Genomic DNA, 20,063 nt, shown 5'->3' with positions numbered 1-20,063 from the left:
TTGTGAGCACTTGAGTTACTGTTTGAGAACTTCAGATGCCTTTTATCCCCTTGGCAGAAGGGTGATTGGTTGGGATTTGTCCCATGCTTTGTTGCAGGTTTGTGACAGGCTGAGGTGTTTGGAGCTTTTTTCAGTGGTCAATATAGTGTATGCCAGGTGGTTGATGCATGTTTAATCAGTGCAATACCTCATCTGAGGTGGGAGAAGTGATCAGGACATCAGTGTTTTGTGTTTCGTCAGATGATTATGCACTTGTAAAGCACTTGTGGAATAGCTGCAGCATTCTGTAGTTACTGTTTTATGCCTATTTGAGCACGGTACAGTGTGTCAGAAGGTACAGTGACTGGAGGGAAAATTTTCTGTTTTGCTGCAGGTTTTTGACAGTAAAAAAAAAAACAGCACTATTGTGAGTGCTCCTGGCTCTTGATAGAGCAGGTTTTCTGAGAAATCAGAATTTTATTTAGTCATTTTTTGACTTACAGGGAGTCAGGCACTTTCCTTGTCTGATATGGCATCAGGGGGAAGTGAATCCTCAATGCTCAACATAAAGAAATTGGAAGGGGCACACAATTATGCATTATGGGCAGAACAGTGTTTGAATGTACTTCTGTTGAAGAAGATTTCTAGGCCCATAAGGTTGAAGGGTGTCCAGCCATCTAGGATGGCACATGATGAGTGGGAGGAACTTGATTTGTCCGCAAGGGCGTCTATCATGCTTACTCTCACTGATTCTCTTGTGTTCTATCATGCTTACTCTCACTGATTCTCTTGTGTTCAATGTTCAGGCAGAAAAGACCTCTTATGGCCTATGGCAAAGGTTAGAAGAGTTGTATGCCCAAAAGAGCTCAGCCAGTAAGGTTTATTGGCTGAAAAAGCTCGCTGACCTTCGCATGAAAGAAGGTACAGCTATGACCTCACATTTGAGTGAGTTCAATGCCATCTTTACACAGCTTATCGCACAGAAATTGAACCTTGATGAGGAGTTCAAGGCTGCTTTCTTGTTGTGTACCCTCCAGCAGGCTGCTGTAAATAACCCTGTTCAAGAGGGTATACAGGCTGAAAATCAGCCAGACAATTTTGCCAATAATGTACCACTGGATATGCCAGCAAATGGCGCTGTAGGACAGCCAAATATGGTGGTACAGCCACCCGTCATGCTTGACGAACAGGCTGGACAGCAGCCTAATATGGATCACTTTGTTCGGAGGAGCAACCGTGTACAACGGCCTCCTGACAGGTTTGTTCCAGGAGCCAACAATGTGGCTGATTTTATTATGCTGACAGATTGTGGTGAGCCTTCCAGCTTCAGGGAAGCTATGGGAAGAGCAGAGAAAAGGAAGTGGGAGAAAGCCATGCAGTCAGAAATGGACTCCTTACTTCATAATGATACATGGCACTTGGTGCAGCTACCTGCAGGCAGAAAGGTTTTGCCATGCAAGTGGGTTTACAAAGTCAAAGTGGATTCAAATGCTTTACCGAGGTATAAGGCCAGATTGGTTGCCAAGGGATTTAAGCAGGAGAAGGGCATTGACTTTGATGAGATCTTTTCCCCTGTAGTCAAGATGACTACTTTGAGAGCGGTGTTCGCTCTTGTTGCTCATGAGGACATGGATTTATGTCAGATGGATGTGAAGACTGCTTTTCTTCACAGAGATCTCCATGATGAGATCTACATGAGTCAGCCAAAGGGATATGCTGTTAAAGGGAAAGAGCAGCTTGTGTGTAAGCTCAAGAGGAGCTTGTATGGACTCAAGCAGGCGCCAACAGAATGGTACAAGAAGTTTGATGCCTTCATGCAGTCCCAAGGGTATCATAGGTGTGAGACCGATCACTGCTTGTACACCAAATGGGCAAAGGATGGCAGTTTGATGCTACTCATTCTATATGTGGATGACATGCTGATTGCCAGCAAATCTCAGCAGGAGATTAGTGCTTTGAAGAAGCAACTGCATAAGTCTTTTGACATGAAAGACTTGGGTGATGCAAACCATATACTTGGTATGCGGATTATTCGTGACAGGTCCAAGGGACTTTTGTTTCTGTCACAGAAGGAGTACATTGGCAAAGTACTGCAGAGGTTTAAAATGGAGGGGCGGAAGTCTATTAGTACCCCGTTGCCTCCACATTTAAAACTCAGCCGTGAGGACAGCCCCAGATCAGATGATGATAAGGCTGAGATGGCCAAGGTTCCGTATGCATCTGCAGTTGGTTCTTTGATGTATGCCATGGTTGCCACTCGTCTGGATATTGCTTTTGCGGTGGGAGTCATCAGCAGGTATATGGCAAATCCAGGCAAGCGGCATTGGGAAGCAGTGAAAGGCGTCTTGAGGTATCTCAAGGGTACCAAAGACTTGTGCATATGCTATGGTAGGCAGGATGCATTGGTGCATGGTTTTACAGATTCAGACTATGCAGGGAATGCAGATAACCGGAAGTCTACTACCGGTTATATTTTCACATTTGCAGGAGGTGCTATATCATGGGTGTCTCGGTTGCAGAAATGCATTGCACTGTCAACCACTGAAGCTGAATATATTGCAGCCACTGAGGCTTGCAAGGAAGCAATATGGCTTACTCGGCTGGTGGGAGATTGGGGCATTACAGGAGATATGCCAGTTTTGCATTGTGATAGTCAGAGTGCTATCATGTTGGCAAAGAATCCGGTCTTTCATCAGAAGACCAAGCACATAGATGTGAAATACCATTTCATCAGGGAGGTACTGGAAGACAAGCGGCTTGAGCTTGTGAAGGTGCATACTGATGATAATCCTGCAGATTTGCTCACTAAGAGCTTGCCTACAGAGCGGTTTGCACATTGTCGCCGCATCATGGGATTAGGTTGAGACCATTCTTATTTTATGGTCTTGTATACAGTGACTGTATATTGCTGTAATTTTTATTCTTTTCTCCCCTTTAGGCACATTGGCCTTTAGGTGCGAGGTTGTTGGGGTAAAGGCACATTGCCACCCTTTAAAATGTTACGACCGCTATGACTGTCTTAAGACAGTCATAGGGTGAATACCTAATCCTAATAAAACCTTTGAGTTTGTGGTGTGGCTCAATGCATTCTTTACACACCCACACTCCCTAGTGTCTACGGTCTCCTACTGTTCCACTCCCCTCTTTCCCTCACATGATCTTATTCAGGGACTCAGATAGGAGATCTCACAGCTTCGACAGGAGGTCACTGCTATACACACAGTCCCAGGGAGCACTCCAATTGTGGAGGCGCAAATTGCAAGCATGCAATCTACCATCGAGGAGACGTACAGATGGGTCAACGTAGCCAAACAGGAACTTGCAAGGGTAATTGTTTCGGCTACCCTCCTAGAGCAACAACAGAGAGCCAGTAAGACTCTCAACATCAGAGTACGTGGGATCCCACGCACTGAGACTACACCGATGGCAGATGCGACGGCCTTCGTGGCCACTACACTGGAGGCAACTGAGCACAGGATTGAGAGAGCATGGCGGGTGGGGAGGGACCCCAACCGAGAGCAGCCCTTGATCATACGGTTCCATGACGCCCAGGCACAACTTTCGGCTTTACGTCATAGGTCAGCCTTACGAGACCAACCAGCAATCTCCATGGATGAGGACCTCACTCCACTACAGGTTGAGGAGAGGTGCTTCCTGTTGCAGCAACAGGATCAGGCCCGCAAGCAGGGAAAGTGGGCAGTAGTACGAGATGGACAACTCCTTACAGGCCCTCGCCGGGCACCCACCTCCCCTCCCACATAGGGAGGCAGGATCTATGAGACTCAGATATCCGAGACCCTATCCTGCACCATCTGGAACTATAATGGTACCTTATGGTCAGAACTAGGGAGCTTCTCGAAATCCTATACAGGTCACGACATAGTCTTTTATGCAGAGACACATCAGAGTCCAAAGCGTCCACTACCAGTAGTCAGTGGGTATACATGCGAGTCGGCCTACAAAGATGAGACAACGGATACAGGAGGGGTTCGAGGGTCAGGAGGAGTCGCAATCCTTTACAGATCCACACTTTTGGGGGCCATCTCAATAGAGCAAAGATACGCGCATTCCAGGTTTCTTTGGATCCGGATTCGGCACATGGACAGCCGAGATCTGTTTATTGCAGTTTACTACTTCCCCCCTGAGACCTCGCACTTTGCCACACATATTCGAGGTGAGGATGAGACATCTCCATTTGATGCTCTTTATCGATCCCTTGTTGACTTCTCTAGCCGCCGAGAAGTCCTCCTAGTTAAGGACTTCAACCAAGGACAGACGCTTGTCAGGCACCACTCCTCGACTTCAATGATGATTGCACTCAAATGCCAAACATTGACCTTGAGGAGGCAGGTATGCTATGGGTTTCGGCTGACAAACGAGGACGGTTCACATCTTATGGGAAGGCCCTATTAGACCTCGGCAGGATGCATGATCTCATTATTTATAATGGTCTTGACAGATGGCCACCTCAGGTGGTTTCACATGCTTTCCACATGGGGGAGACTCCAGTGTTGTTGACTACATCATGGGATCCCCTGCCTTCACATCTCCCATCACTGACTTTACCATAGCACCTCTCCCTCCAGCGGCTGATCATACCTATCTTTTCTTTAGCATTTTCACTCCCCGTCGCGCAGCACTTTCCGCCCCGCTAAGTTCTTACTCCACCTACCATGATATACGCTTTGATCGTGATCACTCACCTACTTACTCTAGCTGTCTGTACATACTTCTCGCCTACATTGACTTCATACCCCTATTAGAGGATCGTTCTGCCCTAGTCACCCGCTCACTACACGAGGCTGCTCTTCACGCTTTCCCCCACACCACCCACTCCACCCGACCACCACCCACTGGGACCGTACCATGTAATAGCTGGTATGATGATGAGTATAAGGCTTTACGCTGTCAGCTCAGATTCGAAACCAAAAACAGTCTTCCGAGCATACCAGAGACGCTACGCGAGTCGACTGGTACGTAGAAAGAAACTAGACTTTGCTTGCCAAAACGAGGAGCTACTGAACATTTTGTTCAGTAACAACTCTAACGACTTTTGGCGGAGATTTCTAGAGAGATGGTCCCCCTCACCACTCACTGACACTCAGGTGTGGTTTGATTATGCACGCACACTCTATGATATCCTAAATCACCCAGTCCCTAACCTCTCACACACGCCACGCCCCACATCCTGCACCCTCATCACTAGGGGGGGTAAAGGATGCCGTAATGAAACTTCATAATGGCCGAGCAAAAGATCATGAGGGACTATGCACTGAGTTCATTGCATGGGATTAACCTCCTAGCCCCGATCTTAGCAAAGCTATTTAATGAAGCTGTTTGATTGGGGTTTCCACGCACCTAGACCATTAACACTATCTCACCCATTCACAAGGCAGCGGATCCCATGAGCCCGAGAACTACATGACCATTATGATTGGACATGTCATGTCCAAGATTTATGCATCAATACTTGATTCTGAGGTCAACAGAGTTGCCGAGTGTCGAGAACTTAGAGCAGCAGGACAGGCCGGATTCCGACGTGATCATGGGGGACCATGGATCACATTCTAATGCTCGGATGTATCATCGAGGAGGCGAGAGCACGGAAGCAGAGGGTTTACTGTTGCTTTGTGGATTTCCGCAAGGCAATTGACACAATTCCAAGAGCCCGCCTCATACGATGCCTACAGGGTTTGGATTACAACCAGGAGATCATTTGGGCTGTCATGGCACTTTATGAGCGAGTTTCAGGCAAAGTCTGAACAAGATCTGGATGGGCAGACAAGATCATGAGCACTATCAGGGTCAAACAAGGGTGTCCATTATCACCTACCTTGTTTGGCCTCTACATTGACGAGCTCGAGACAGTGATGCAGACACAGGGGGGGTAGGTTGCTCTCTCGCGGGCACGCTGATCTAGATATTGCTTACGCAAATGACATGGCTCTCTTGTCTTCCTCAGCAGAGGGGCTCCAGAGACACCTTGACGCACTACAATCCTTTTGTGAGTCTCATGATTTGAAGGTCAACTTGGGTAAAACCAAGGTTATGATCTTCAATACGTCTCGAGCCGTCATACGCCACGAGCAGTTCGCATTTGATGGGTCCACTGTTCAGGTAGTTTCATCATACACTTATCTTGGGGTCATCTTTTCTAGACCCATCTTCACTATGAGACCCGCGATGCATGCACGTCTGAGCAGAGGATATGCTTCATTGGCTAGACTAGAGAGGCAGTGCTTCCGCTCACTTTCAGGATCCATGGACCAAAGGGTTGCTTTTTGACTCCTTGGTCCGCCCAGCAGGGATGTATGGCAGTCCATGCTAGGGGCCAGACTTGTCAGATACAGAGTAGGTCAGGGTGGAGCGGCTACAGGTTCTCATGTTATCACGGATAATCCATGGTAAGCCATTTGTTCCTCACTAGATCATTCGGGCGGAGTTTGGGTCACCCCCATTACAGCTAGATGCTACATTTAGGTCATCACATATATGTACCGAGTCAGGGAGTATGGGGATTACACCTCTGGGCATAGCAGGATACCATGGCCAGCACTGTCCTCTTCTATGGCACTTGCAGCAAGGGGAGACCAGAGGTGCTGGTATGCACACACAGAGAGATGGTTTGAGCGACTAGGGCTCCACATGGACAGACTACCTCCCTTCCAGTACAGCATGGATGCTCCATTTTCTCCCCTCCTATCACACGAGGTTAACCATGTTATCCGTGAGGATCTATTACAGCTACACACATTCCGGACCTGGTTGGGCCCAAGTGATCTTCGAGTGAAGCTGGGCTTCTACAGAGATCACTTCTTACATATCACAGCGGAGGGTGTCATTGACCCACCACGGTACACACAGATCTACTTACCCCGCTTACTGAAGATCTCTCTTGGGCAGTTCCAGGTCTCTTCACATAGACTTCGTATCGAGAGTGGCAGAGCACAGCGACTACCCAAGGAGAGGCGCATATGCACTTTGTGTGGCATGCAAGAGGTTGAGACAAAGGAGCACTTCATCTTCAGGTGTCCTGTTTACTATGAGATCCGCGGACGTTTCTATTGCCTCTTCAGAGACCTCTTCAGAGACAGCTATGGGATTTTGGCCCAATTCATCTCTTATCTAGACTAGCGATGTTTGGCAGGTTTGTTCATGAGGCACTCATACACCGCGAGAGGATACTTCGAGCACGGAGACAGTAGCAGACTTTTTCCTTAGTTGATCCCTCTCAGAACTCTATTACGGAGTGTTTCCAACCAGATCACATGGACACCCACGCAATGAGGCCTCAACATGACCATGACCCGGAGCCTGTGACCTGACAGCTTAGACAGAGGTTGGCACACAGATCACACTTGGGGACATCCCCTCCCTATTTAGAGTCGGGTCCTACCCAACGGGGTTCACAGTAGCCTTGGTTAGATGTAGAGCAATGACCAAGAGACATGCCAGGGCTGCACCTTTGAGTGGACGACAGCACTCTATCGCCGATTTCATGCCCCCATTGCCTTATCCACTCTAATGTCCTGATGGTGATGAGGATGACGACGACGATGATGATGATGATGATGAGATCGTCGACTACCGACATGACTATGTTGTACTTAGGATTTAGTACTGACATTCTTCATTTTTTGCATTTGCATTGGTGTGGATGCTCATTTAGTAGCTCCACCACCACAGCTCGTTTGTACCAGTTTTTCACAGTCTCATAGACCCATCAGTCTTCTAAAGACTTTAATAAACTTTCTTTCTTTCTTTCTTTATGCCGCTATGCTATGCCAGCCACAAGGAGAATCACCCCCGCGTCTACACGCATCCCGATCCATTTTTTACTATGCCCTTGACCCAGCGTCACTTAGCCAGGGAGCTCTCGGCTCTACTTGGAGATGATATAGACCTTGCTAGTGCCTCCGATAGCCTAGTCTCCATGGTACAAGACGCTGCTACTAGATCCTTCCCCACGACCCGCTGACCCACAAGCGGATCCGAGAGAGGAAGGTGCCCCAAAACCCTTGGTTCAACGATGAGTGCAGAGAGGTGAGAGCCCATCTGATACAGGAGCAAGCTTTAGGTCGTCTGACACCACCTGAGGCACAGAGGATTTTTCAGCAACTGACATATCGTAAGAGGTGGGCTTTTCTCACACATAGATGGACGAGATTGTCAGATCCTTTCGAGAAGGACACCCCACCCGACCACTGGATGGGGATTTCTATCGGAGGGGAAGCCACCTATTCCCATCACTGATCCAGATGTATGGCACACGTATGCATGCTCCCTCTATGATGCCCAGATGCAGACACCAGGGGACATGTCCTCTATGCCTAGACCCACCACATGCCACTTATTCACCACACAGAATGTACGGGCTGCACTTCGACGATTACACAATCGGAGAGCGCAAGACCATCAGGCCTACAGACATAGCACTTTACACATGGACAAGAGGACCTAGCTCCGGTCCTAGCACAGATATTCAATCGAGCAGTGTGCCACGGCTTCCCACCGGCCTGGAGCACCACCACTATTGTATTGATACACAAAGCCGGAGACCCTAGGGAAACTGGGAACTACCGTACCCTCATGATTGGCCACACTCTAGCTAAGATCTATGGATCAGTTTTAGAGAGGGAGCTCAGCAATCATACAGAGGCTCGGGGGTAGAGGGCACTAGGGCAGCCAAGATTCCGAAGACAGCATCCGACACTAGATCACATTTTCACTCTAAGAGCTATCATTGAGGCAAGGTCCAAACATCAGAAGGTCTATACATGCTTTGTAGACTTTCGAAAGGCTTTAGATACTGTCCCACGGTCCCGCGTGATTAGGAGACTATAGGAGCTACAGATTCCAGAGATATTGATGTGGGGGGTGATGAGACTATATGAGTCAGTCAGAGGCAGAGTTCACACCCCAGGTGGCCTATCGGATTGGGTCGAGAGTACGATTGGAGTGGAGCAGGGCTGCCCCCTCTCACTGACCCTCTTTGGGCTTTACATTGATGAGATCACTTTCTTCATAGACCGCCTAGGAGGCGAAGGATCACCACTGGCCTACCTCATTAAACAAATATTGCTATACGCTAACGTCATAGTCCTTATCGCATCCTCAGCGGAGGGACTGCAAAGACATTTGGAGGCCCTAGAGGTGCTTTGCAAAGAGAGAGACCTGGCACTCAACGTTGGGAAGACCAAGGTTATGGTCTTCAACACCTCACATGCAGTGCTCCGTCGACTCAGCTTCACTTATCGAAACGAGCTACTTGAGATAGTGCAGTCCTACACCTATCTGAGAGTAGTCTTCACAGGACCCCTTTTCACCATGACACATGCAGCACATGCACGACTCACATGAGGACAGGATGCTTTAGCCGGGTTGGAGAGACAATGCTTCCAGGCACATTTTTAGGACCCACCAACGAAGTGATGGCTCTTCGATACGCTAGTGCGGCCGACTGCCATGTATGCAGCACCCTTCTGGGGATGTGACCTACCGATAGCAGAGTGGAGGAGATTTGAGCTATTAGAGTTTCTTTAATTTTATTTTATTTTCAGCATAGTATTCAGCAAGGGCCTTGGCGCGCCTTTTGCTCCAGCCCTTTGTGGCTTGTATGAGCTCTTTTGTGTTTTGCACTTTGTCCCATTGGCCCACGAGGCTTTCTGACGACGTTAATATTTCCTTCTTTCTTTCTTTCTCCCTGAGAAGCAACACAGAGGGGTGGTAGTCGGCGGAGGGAAGGCTGTAAGCAGCAAGGGCGACACTGGGGGGCAGCGGAAGATGCCGTGCAGAGAGGTGAAGCCAGCGGAGGGGGAGGCTGTAGTTGGCGGAAGGGTAGCCGACGAATGGAAAGGCTGAGACCGGCGAAATGGAGATGGGCGGCCAACGGGGGCGAGGCTGTAGACACAGGGCAGGCCAAAGGGCTGCCGCCCAAAGGTTGGGGGGGGGGGGGGCTTTGCAGGCACGAAGGGGGGTTGCAGGTTGCGGGAGCAGGCGGAGGCGGCTCGTAAGGAGGGCGCTGCGTAGGAGCCCGTAGGCTAAGGGCTGGCGAGGCGTATGGTGCCCGTAGGCTGAGAGAGTGGAGAAGTATTGCAAGGAGTGGAATGGCAGCAGGAGGAGAATGGGCAGAGGAGCAATGCCAGACAGGCGAAAGCAGGCAGTATGGGCAGGGCGGAGCAGAACCGTACAACAGCATGAAAGCTGTACAGGAGGATCAGAGGTGAACAGAGGGCAAAAGAGGGCGGCGGGAGAGGCTGAGGAGGAGAATCATCTTGTCAAGACATAAGATGTGTCAAGTGCCTGTTTTCTATGCTTGATGTAAGGTAATTGATCACTTCATGAAAATTGATATAGGGAAATAATCATAGGGTGCACCTCTAAAGCTGAGAAACTCAGGTAAAATCTTACCACCATTCTCTTTAAATGAAGCTCAGTAGCAATCCTTAAGTACAAATTTCTGTGCAGTGCATTGTGATATGTCACAAAGGGTCTTGCTTCAGCTCCTCCAGCTGCTCCCTGCATTTTTTTTTGGGTTGAAGGGGGGGGGGGGAACACCATTCTCCATGTTAGAACCTATAAACAAAACAGATGCAAACCCCACAAAGTCACAAAAATTGCAATAATGACGTCGCATTTTTAAATGAATAGTCATTTTGACACTACTCTTTCCTTTTCTTGCTAATTATGACATGTCACAATATCAGTCCAATAGACACCTCTTTTTCCTTTTCTTGCTAGGAAACAAAGAAAGATGCAACACATTGTTTACAATCCAAGAGAAGTCATAAAATCCTCGCGAATTGATAGGCTGAGAAATTTTTTGAGGAAAACGAGAGAAAGAGAAACAAATGCAAAAAGATAGTTATTCATATCTATAGAAGATCAAAGTAGTCTATGAGAGACGAGGTTGTGTTAATTTTCAGCTGAGAGCTGTCATTCTTTCAACCCAAAATGCCACAATCAATGGAAATGCTATGTAAACAACACAAGATAGTTAAACAATGATGGACCGGAGTAACCATATCCCCCCAGATGTGACAAACCACAACTGCATGGGACTAGCCGTCAAGTTCCTCTCAAAGGTGTTACCAAGATTTACAAGCCCAGTGGATAGTGCACCCCATGTGATCAGGCCATGCTGGATCTATACTGAAGGTCAAGTGCTCATTGCGGTGTATTGTATCAAAGACATATTTCCTAAGCTGGAAGCTTCCAGCAGAAAAAGAGCATGCATGTGATCTGGACAAGCTACAAAGGTGGAAAGAAAATTCCTGGTCTATCAAAACAACCAGTGGAGTGTCCCTCAACTGGAGAAATAAACTGCGTTTATAGAGATGAAGTGCTTCTTTGACTCCACCTCTGACAGGTGACAGTATCGTCTCTATTGTATCCAATCCACATAGCAAAAACCCGATGTGCAGCTATGGCAGAGAACTCTGAACTATGGCATATCTGAGGAATAACTTTGATTGACTCTAGGTTGATGCTCATGAACGACTTTTGGGGTGAGATTGCATTCAATCTGTCTATCTGATATCACAGCCCACATGGACAAACCTCTAGAGACCTATTAAAAATCAACTATTAATCCCAGAACGTAAACCACTTGGAAGAGGAGAGTGTTTTCCCTGTAACTTTTAGGGAGTGCCAAAAAGAGAGATCTTTCAAGAAAAGTGGCAGGCTACACTAAGGAAATGGGACCACAGGCGTATTTCTCATGCTCTCAATGAAACTGTGGACCCGTAAACTCTGTCATACATAGCGAATTTAGTGTCTACATTTTGGAAGTGCAACTGGATTCGGGAAGCACTGTCCCTCTAGCATGGTAGGTGAAGCATATCCCTTTCCTACTCATATGAGTGCAAATCAAAGCCATTTTAAACTAAGGCTCTTTCAAATGCATTACAAAGAATGTGTACAGGATTGGCCTCAGGATCAAAGTTGCGGAGAAGCCTCTCTCTCTCTCTCTCTCTCTCTCTCTCTCTCTCTCTACCCAGCGAAACGCTAGGGCCAACCCACGTCTCACCAGGGATTATCGTCGACTAGTCCGTCGCAAGAAGCTAACCTTCCTGCGCCAGAATGAGGATACGCTACTGAACATTCTGTTTAGTAGCAACTCCAAGGATTTCTGGAGGAAATTCCTAGAACGCCGATCCCCCTCCCTTCTCACGGACACTTCCCTCTAGCACACCTACGCACGCACACTCTATGATATCCCTGATCAGCCCCCCCTGACCTCTCAGCCACCCCCCGCCCCATTTCTTGTATCCTCTTCACAACCAGGGAGTCACCCACGCAGCACATAAGCTTCATAACGGTCGAGCTAAGGATCATGAGGGCCTATGCACAGAGTTTGTTGCCTACGGCATCAAAACTCTAGCCCCCGTCCTGGCAACGCTGTTCAATGAAGCTGTCTATCACGGGTTCCCCAGAGCCTGGACCCTGAACACTATCACACCCATCCACAAAGCAGGAGATCCCATGGATCAAGGGAATTACAGGACCATCATGGTTGGACATGTTATGTCCAAGATCTATGCATCAGTGTTAGATGGCGAGGTCAGTGCTCGCGCAGAGATACAGGGGCTCAGGGCATCCGGACAGGCCGGCTTCAGGATGGATCACTCGACTTACGATCACATTTTTACACTTAGAGGGATCATTGAGGAGGCCAGACACAGGAGACAGAGAGTATATTGTGGCTTTGTGGATTTCCGCAAGGCATTCGACACCGTTCCCCGTGCCCGACTCATCAGATGTCTACAGGAGTTAGGCTACGACTCGGCGATTATCTGGGCAGTAGTAGCTCTCTATGAGCGGGTGACGGGGCAGGTCAGGATTGGCACCAGCTGGACCCCAGAGATCACGAGCACTATCGGAGTCAAACAAGGATGTCCCTTGTCACCGACTCTATTTGGCCTCTACATCGACGAGCTCGAGACCACCATCAGGACACTCAGAGGTGCAGGCTGCTCTCTTGCGGGGACTGCCATCCAGATTCTCCTATACGCAGACGATGTAGTACTACTATCCTCTTCTGCTACTGGTCTTCAGCGACACTTGGATGGACTTCAGGCCTTTTGTGATACACATGACTTGAAGGTCAACCTTGGGAAAACCAAGGTGATGATCTTCAACACTTCCAGACCCGCTATGCACCGAGAGCAGTTCCTCTTCGTCGGCGACCCTGTTGAGATAGTTGACTCCTACACATACTTGGGCGTTATCTTCTCAGGTCCGATCTTCACAATGCGCCCGGCCATGCAGGCCAGGATCAGCCGGGGATACGCCGCTCTTGCCAGGCTGGAGCGACAGTGCTACCACTCCCACTTCCAGGACCCGCGGACCAAGTCTCTCCTTTTTGATTCTTTGGTCCGCCCAGCAGGCATGTATGGTAGCCCTTGGTGGGGAGTCGACCTTTCAGACCACAGAGTGGGCTCGAGTTGAGCGCCTGCAGATACTGATGTTTGCTCGAATGATCCGTAGCAAACCATCGGTACCACACCAAATCATTCTTGCAGAGTTTGGCGCCTCACCCCTACAGCTTGATGCGGCTTTTCAGGCTATCACCTACCTCCACAGAGTCAGGGATTTTGGCTCCTCCGCTGACGGCCGCCTCCGCCTACCTTGGTTAGCCCTATCCTCCTCTATGGCCTTATCCGTTGATGGGGACCAGCGATGCTGGTATAGTCGTCTTTCCAATTGGTTCACCCGACTGGGCCTCGACTTAGACCGGTTGCCTCCTTTTCAGTACAGCCTCGACGCTCCACCATCTCCTCTCTCCCCCACTGACCAGGAGGTCAACCGACTCATTCGGGCGGATCTGCTCCAGCTCCACACCTGGCGGACATGGTCTCTTCACTCCGAGCTTCCTGTGAAGCTCGACTTCTACCGCCGACACTGCCTCCAGATCTCACAGGAGGGCTTCATCACACCTCCGGGTTACACACAACTTCATCTACCACATGCGCTCCGGATCTCCCTCGGTCAGTTTAGGGTCTCGTCACACCGATTACGGATCGAGAGTGGACGCGCAGAGGGTATCCCACGAGAGGACCGCCTTTGCCCACTTTGCGACTTACAGGAGATCGAGTCGGAGGAGCATTTTGCTTTCACATGTCCTATCTACTATGCCATTCGAGGCCGATACCACTGCCTCTTCCGCAACGGATTCGGCTCCCTCTCACACATGCTACAATTCCCGGATCAGCGGTGCCTTGCCGCTTTCTTACATGAGATGACCCGCCACCGAGATACTTCTCTCCGAGCACGGCGACACGAGCAGCACACACAGCGTGAGGATATCCAGCGGCCTATCACTGACTTCTTTCAGCCACAGGATACCTCTTCTCAGTCTAGCCGACGACGCGGACGTGAGCGAGAGCCAGAGTCACGACAGCTGCGTCAGCGGACAGATTCACACATCCAGGTCCATGACATCTCGTCTCTGCTCTCGGCCCGCCCCACTGGGGTTACCGTTGCCCTCATCCACAGGGCCACCCGCCGCCCTCGACGACCGAGCTCGACTAGGCCGCGTGACATCAGAGGCCAATCATCTATCGCAGGGTTTTTTCCGACTTCCCATTTGACGGCCCCTCTATGATTGGTCTCTAACGATCACCACCTGCACATGTATACTGTATCTCCCCCCTCTGCCCCACTTTTTTGTGCCCCCCCCTTCTTCTTCTTTGTATCATCTGGAGGTAGACACATATTTTTTGTATCAAGACTAGACACATAGTCCTTCATAACCTCTTTTTTTTGTAGAAACGGTTGGTTGGCCCGTTTTGAGACCACCACCGTTATGCTCATTGTATCAGTTATCTTTAGTCTCATAGACCTTCACGGTCTCCCGAAGACTTTAATAAACTTTCTTTCTTTCTTTCTCTCCTTGAGAAGACTCTTTTTACATTGTATTGAGACAGGTCCCATGGGTCATTTTTGGCCCCCCAAGGACGCTAATAAATTCTACTTCTACTTCTAGAGAGACAGTGCTTCCAGGCACATTTCCAAGATCCTCCGACGAAGAGCTGGCTCTTCGACACTCTAGTACGGCCGACTGCCATGTATGCAGCGCCCTTCTAGGCGAGTGACATTCCGGCAGCAAATTGGAGGAAGTTTGAGAGGCTACAGGTCTCAATGGGATCCAAGATGATACGGAGTAAGCCCTCATTTCCACATGAGATCATACAGGCATAGTTTGCCATGACGCCACTATATGTCGATGCTATCTTCCAAATAGTGACTTTCATTCATAGGGTAGGGGCTCTGCCTCATTGGAGACTATCGAGGGTAGCTTTGGAATCATCCCGACACCTAGCACGTGAGGGAGCAGCCACCTGGTATGCACGCACAAACACATGGCTGACTAGCCATGGCATTCAGATGGACAGACTACCCCCATTTCAGTATACCATGGATGCCCCTCCTGAACGACTTCCGTGCGATGAGAATAACCATATCATACGGGTAGACCTCCTCCAGCTCACCACATCCCAGAGTTGGTTGAGGGACCAGCCGCTCCCCACCAAGATGCAGTTCTATCGTGATCACTTCCTCAGAGTCTATGATGACGGTTTCATTATCCGACCTCCTTATCTAGAGGACAGAGGAGTCTCACATGCACTCCGGATTGCCATTGGCCAAATACGATTTTCCTCCCATCAGCTTAAGATTGAGGCGGGCTGGGCTGCAAGTCTACCCAGAGAACATAGGATCTGCACAGTATGCGACATGGATATCGTTGAGACTGAGGAGCACTTCCTATGTAGCTGCCCAGTTTACTATGAGATACAAGGGCGATATCATTGCCTTTATGAGGAGAGGACCGGCTTTGGCCCGCTCTCTCGGTTGATACACTTCCAGGACCAGGTCTGTGTAGGGTTGTACTTGATATAGATGCGTTGACACCGAGAGGCACTTCTGAGATAGGCTAGAGCACTATCAGCACCGGACAGACTATAAGATACAGAGCCGGGCCCAGCTCAGAGATAGGTTATAGACTTCTATGCTTTCGAGACAGCTCCTGGACACAATGGAGTTGAGGATGAGAGATCGAGGAGACCACGCCCCCCACCACAGCGCCAAACAACTCAACAGATGCAGATACGTGAGCTCTTTGTGTCACACCAGAGAGCTATCACGGAGCCTAGATACATGGAGCCAGATCATGTTCTTGGACCATTAGCCCTGAGCGCCTGACATGCCTCAATCATGTCACACACTATTTGGCTTTTTTGGCCTGACTTGATATGATGTACTACATTAGTATTTCAGTTTATGTGTTTTCTAGTACTCAACGAGGGCCTTAGCGAGCCCTTCGCTCCAGCCCACTGTGGCTTGTATGAGTTTTCGCAGTTTTGTCCCATAGGCCCACGAGGCCTCCCACGGACGTTAATACATCTCTCTCTCTCTAGAGTATGGTCTTAAAAAACTAATAGCACCATAGTCAGGCTGTCCCCTCTCCCACCTTTTGAAGTATACAGTGATGAGCTAGAGACTTGGATCATTAACACACGCACAGTTGCATCCATTTTCATTATCATTTTTCTAATCAGCTTTCTGAACCTAAAGAAAGAACACGGTCTATTAGAGTCGAATCAACAAAGCATGAAATCAATGCACATACATGCAGGTGCTATTATGAAGGGTATTGCATGATGCTTGAGAATGACACTCATGCATAGTAGTTTTAGTAGTCAGGGATATTGCAAATGGAATGATGAAAAATCAAGCTCTTGATTGGAACTTTGTACCTAGTAACGAAGGGACTTGTTGGATGTAGTACAGACCGAAAGTTGTACCAAAAGGAGATTTATGATCTATTTCTGGGTTTATTTGGCTTTTTTGACAAAATGAATTCTATCCTGTAGGACCAAAATGATGAAATCAAGGTAAAATCTAAGGCTACGTGCATCTAGATCATCACCTACACATCAGCTTTGCAAATGCAGTAAGGACTTAGACCTATCTTGTTTGTTTCTAATAGAAGAGCATTAACCATCCTCTTTGGGATTTTTAAAGCTTGATTGAACTCCGCTTTTGAAAGCACAAACATCACTCATTATTAGTCTACGTGACACAAGTGTCCTCTTCCAGAAAGCTATAAATTGAACGGAACCGATTACACTCTCTGAAATTTCTCAAAGCTAGGAAATTGCAAGGAAGGAAAAAGGAGGAGAAAAAACAATAAACACTATTTGACTTACTTTTCAGTCTGTTCTGAAGTGGCTGAATGATCGACTGAAAAGTGTGTAAATGAATATCCACTTTATGTTCTATCAATTCCAACAGTTTATGTGATGGGAAGCAGTTGGCACTCAGCCTTAGTAAGGCTAAGGTATATAATCTTTTGTATATCTAGGCCAGCCATGCATAGACATTCCTATTTTAGAGAGCAGATGCTAGAGATGGTGCTATTTTACACATTCTTAACCGAAAAAGTAATATATTCATTTCAAAATAACAAAGTACCAAAGTACAATCATTACTTGAGAGGTGGGAAAGCTATCTCTATCGCAAACATCCACAAAAACAATCACAACAGAGGGGGAAGGTAAATCTCAATTCCTAACCTCCCAAAACTTGTTCGGAAGGCGGGAGACTAATGTCTTTATCCCAATCCTCACTAAAGCTCAACAAGAACACATAAAGGGCCCATTCCTGAAAAATATTTGTTTAAGCTCTAGGCAAGAAGCTATGTTGTGATAAGTTGCCCCATCAGGTCACAGAGGAAGCCCTCGAAGACCTGCATCATAGAGGACCTATTTTCCTTCAACATGTGGTGCCAGAAACTATTCGAGGGAGTCCACAGCAACCAGATATCCTCCAGCATGTAATACATGCGCCAGCAACGAATACGAGGGAGCTGAGGGAGAAAACAGCCATATAATATACATGTCATGCTAAAAAACAACCACCCTCCTTTGGTATCCTATTATTTCTTCCCCCTGCTCCTGCGAGCTTCCCCTCCTCCCCCGCCGTACCTCTACCTCCCCCTAGCCTCTCCTTGCCTCGCCTCTCCCGCCCCCTACCCCTCCGCCCTCACCTCCCCCCTCACCCCCACCTCGCTCTGTCCCCCTCGCCACGCTCCACCCCCCCGTCCGCTACCCCCCTCCGCTCCCCCCCGCCCCGCTACCCCCTCCGCTCCACTCCGCTACCCCCCTCGCTTCACACCTCCCCGCCCCGCTACCCCCTCCGCTCACCCCCGCCCCGCTACCCCCCTCCGCCCCAGCCCGCTACCCCCGCCCCACTACCGCCCTAGCCCGCTACCGCCCCAGCCCGCCCCGCTACCCCCACCCCCCTACCGCCCCAGCCCGCTCCCCCCTCGCTCCACTCCGCTCACCCCCGCCGCTAGCCCTCACCCCTCGCCTCCCGCCCCGCCCCCTCCCGCCTCTCCGCCCTCCCCGTTTCACCTCCGCCTTCCCCTCCCGCCCTCACCCCCGCCCCCCCCGTTCATTCGCCCCACCCCGCCCCCTCCGCCCCTCCATTCCCCCCCGCCCCCCGTCCGCCACCTCGTCCCCGCTCCGCCTCTCCCCCGCCCCCGCTTCCGCTCCCGCCGCCACTTCACCAGTCTCCCGCCTTCACCTCGCGCCACCTCCGTTCCCGCCACACCCAGGCTCCACCCTCCCGCTTCTACCCCCCCCGTTTTTGGGTGACAGCCTCTTCCTCATCGGAAGCCTCGCAGTTTGTCTTGGCGGTATGGCGGCTCCCTGCTCGGAACCGGAGGCCCAGACGGTCCCTCCCTCTCCAGATGCCTACCGCGTCATCCTAACTGAGCAGCAATCATCTCGGGTTCAGGAGGTTGCCAATGACTTTGCTCTTACATCAGTCTACGGCAGAGTCATTGGACATTCCCCCTCCAGATCAGCCATCAGGGACTGGCTCCAGTCCACTCTCATGTTAGAGGACGGCCATATTGTGGAGGTGGCCCTTATGGGAAGGGGCATCTTCTGGCTCAAACTCTCCAGTGCGAAAGCTGCGAGCAACCTGATTGTTGGCTCCCCCACGTCAGTGGACGGAAAGATTATCATGATAGTCCCGTGGTACCGTGGATTCAACGCAGCAGATTTTGATGCCCGGTTCCGTATACCTCGCCATCCAGTGACGCTAGTTTTTCCTGGTCTTGCTGCTCAACTGCGGCCAATTGTTAGGGACCTGGGCTCCCACTTCGACTGGGTTATGCACGATACTTTCGCCGATGCGGCGACTACGGCAGGAGCCCCCCGAGTCCGTGTGGCTGTGGCGGATCCTGCGACTCTCCCGGCAGTGATCGAGATCGTGACAGGTGCCGGTAGCATCACCCAGAGCATGGTAGTCACCGGACAGCCAGGACAGTGTCTGAGGTGTCACGGCTTTGGACACCTGGCGGCTGCCTGCCCACGTTTCGCCAGCTCTTCTCGGCCCCCCCCGCCTCCCCCCTCTCCACCCCCTCCTCCCCCCTCCGGACAGCCACGCCAGGAGGAGCAGAGGCAGCCGGAGCCCGGACCAGAGATAGCTGGCGGCTGGACTGAGCTTAGAAGAAAAAAGGGAAAGAACAAGAAGATTTCTGATAAAGGCAAGGAGGCAGAGGTTACCCCGCCTGTAGCTGCACCTCAGAGACCCGATAGGCAGCCGCCCCAGGGACTTGGGAGAGCATCTTCTTCGACGGTAGCCCGCCCTCCACAGCCTCAGGTCCCCCTCTCTTCCTCTCCCCAGCCTCTCCCCATCCAGCCCCAGCCCATCCCCCAACGGCACCCCTTGTCTCCCGACCCGCAGCTTCAGCCCCCTCGTCCTCCTCAGTCTTCTTCCCCTCCCTTTCAGCCCCAGTTCCAGTTGCAGCCCCATCCCTCCCCCCCCCGCCTCTTTCAGTTCTCCCGCAGAGCTAGCTGCTCCGTCGGTTCCTCAGCCGAGGGCAGTTCCCGCTCCCCCTCCTCCTTCTCCTCCGCCAGCCGCCCCTGAGGAGTCTGAGCTGCCTATTCCCCAGCCTCCTCCCCCTCCCCCTCCCCCTCCGCTGGTAGGACACCCGGAGTCTACACCACCACCGGAGCAGGCTTCTCCGTCCGCTAGCCCCTCAGTGGCAGACTTTGATGGGCCTCAGCCTC

The 20,063-nt window shown here is 50.2% G+C and overlaps 1 protein-coding gene across 1 annotated transcript in view; it reads right to left on the bottom strand.

The window, feature by feature from the left end:
• The window catches only part of OVA5 (Lysyl-tRNA synthetase, class II), a 110,151-nt gene that overhangs the window by 37,018 nt on the left and 53,070 nt on the right, over positions 1–20,063 (bottom strand). The window contains exon 7 of the mRNA XM_087382955.1: positions 10,390–10,497. Within this exon, the coding sequence (XP_087239081.1) occupies positions 10,390–10,497 (108 nt within the window). The remainder of the gene's footprint in view (positions 1–10,389; positions 10,498–20,063) is intronic.

The sequence above is a fragment of the Dipteris shenzhenensis genome, chromosome 12 (genome assembly GCF_047967505.1).
Source record: "Dipteris shenzhenensis isolate YYH24624 ecotype China chromosome 12, Dip_SZ_1.0, whole genome shotgun sequence".
NCBI lineage: Eukaryota > Viridiplantae > Streptophyta > Polypodiopsida > Gleicheniales > Dipteridaceae > Dipteris > Dipteris shenzhenensis.
The sequence above is the reverse complement of the archived record's forward strand: the minus strand, read 5'-3'. Positions and strand labels throughout refer to the sequence as shown.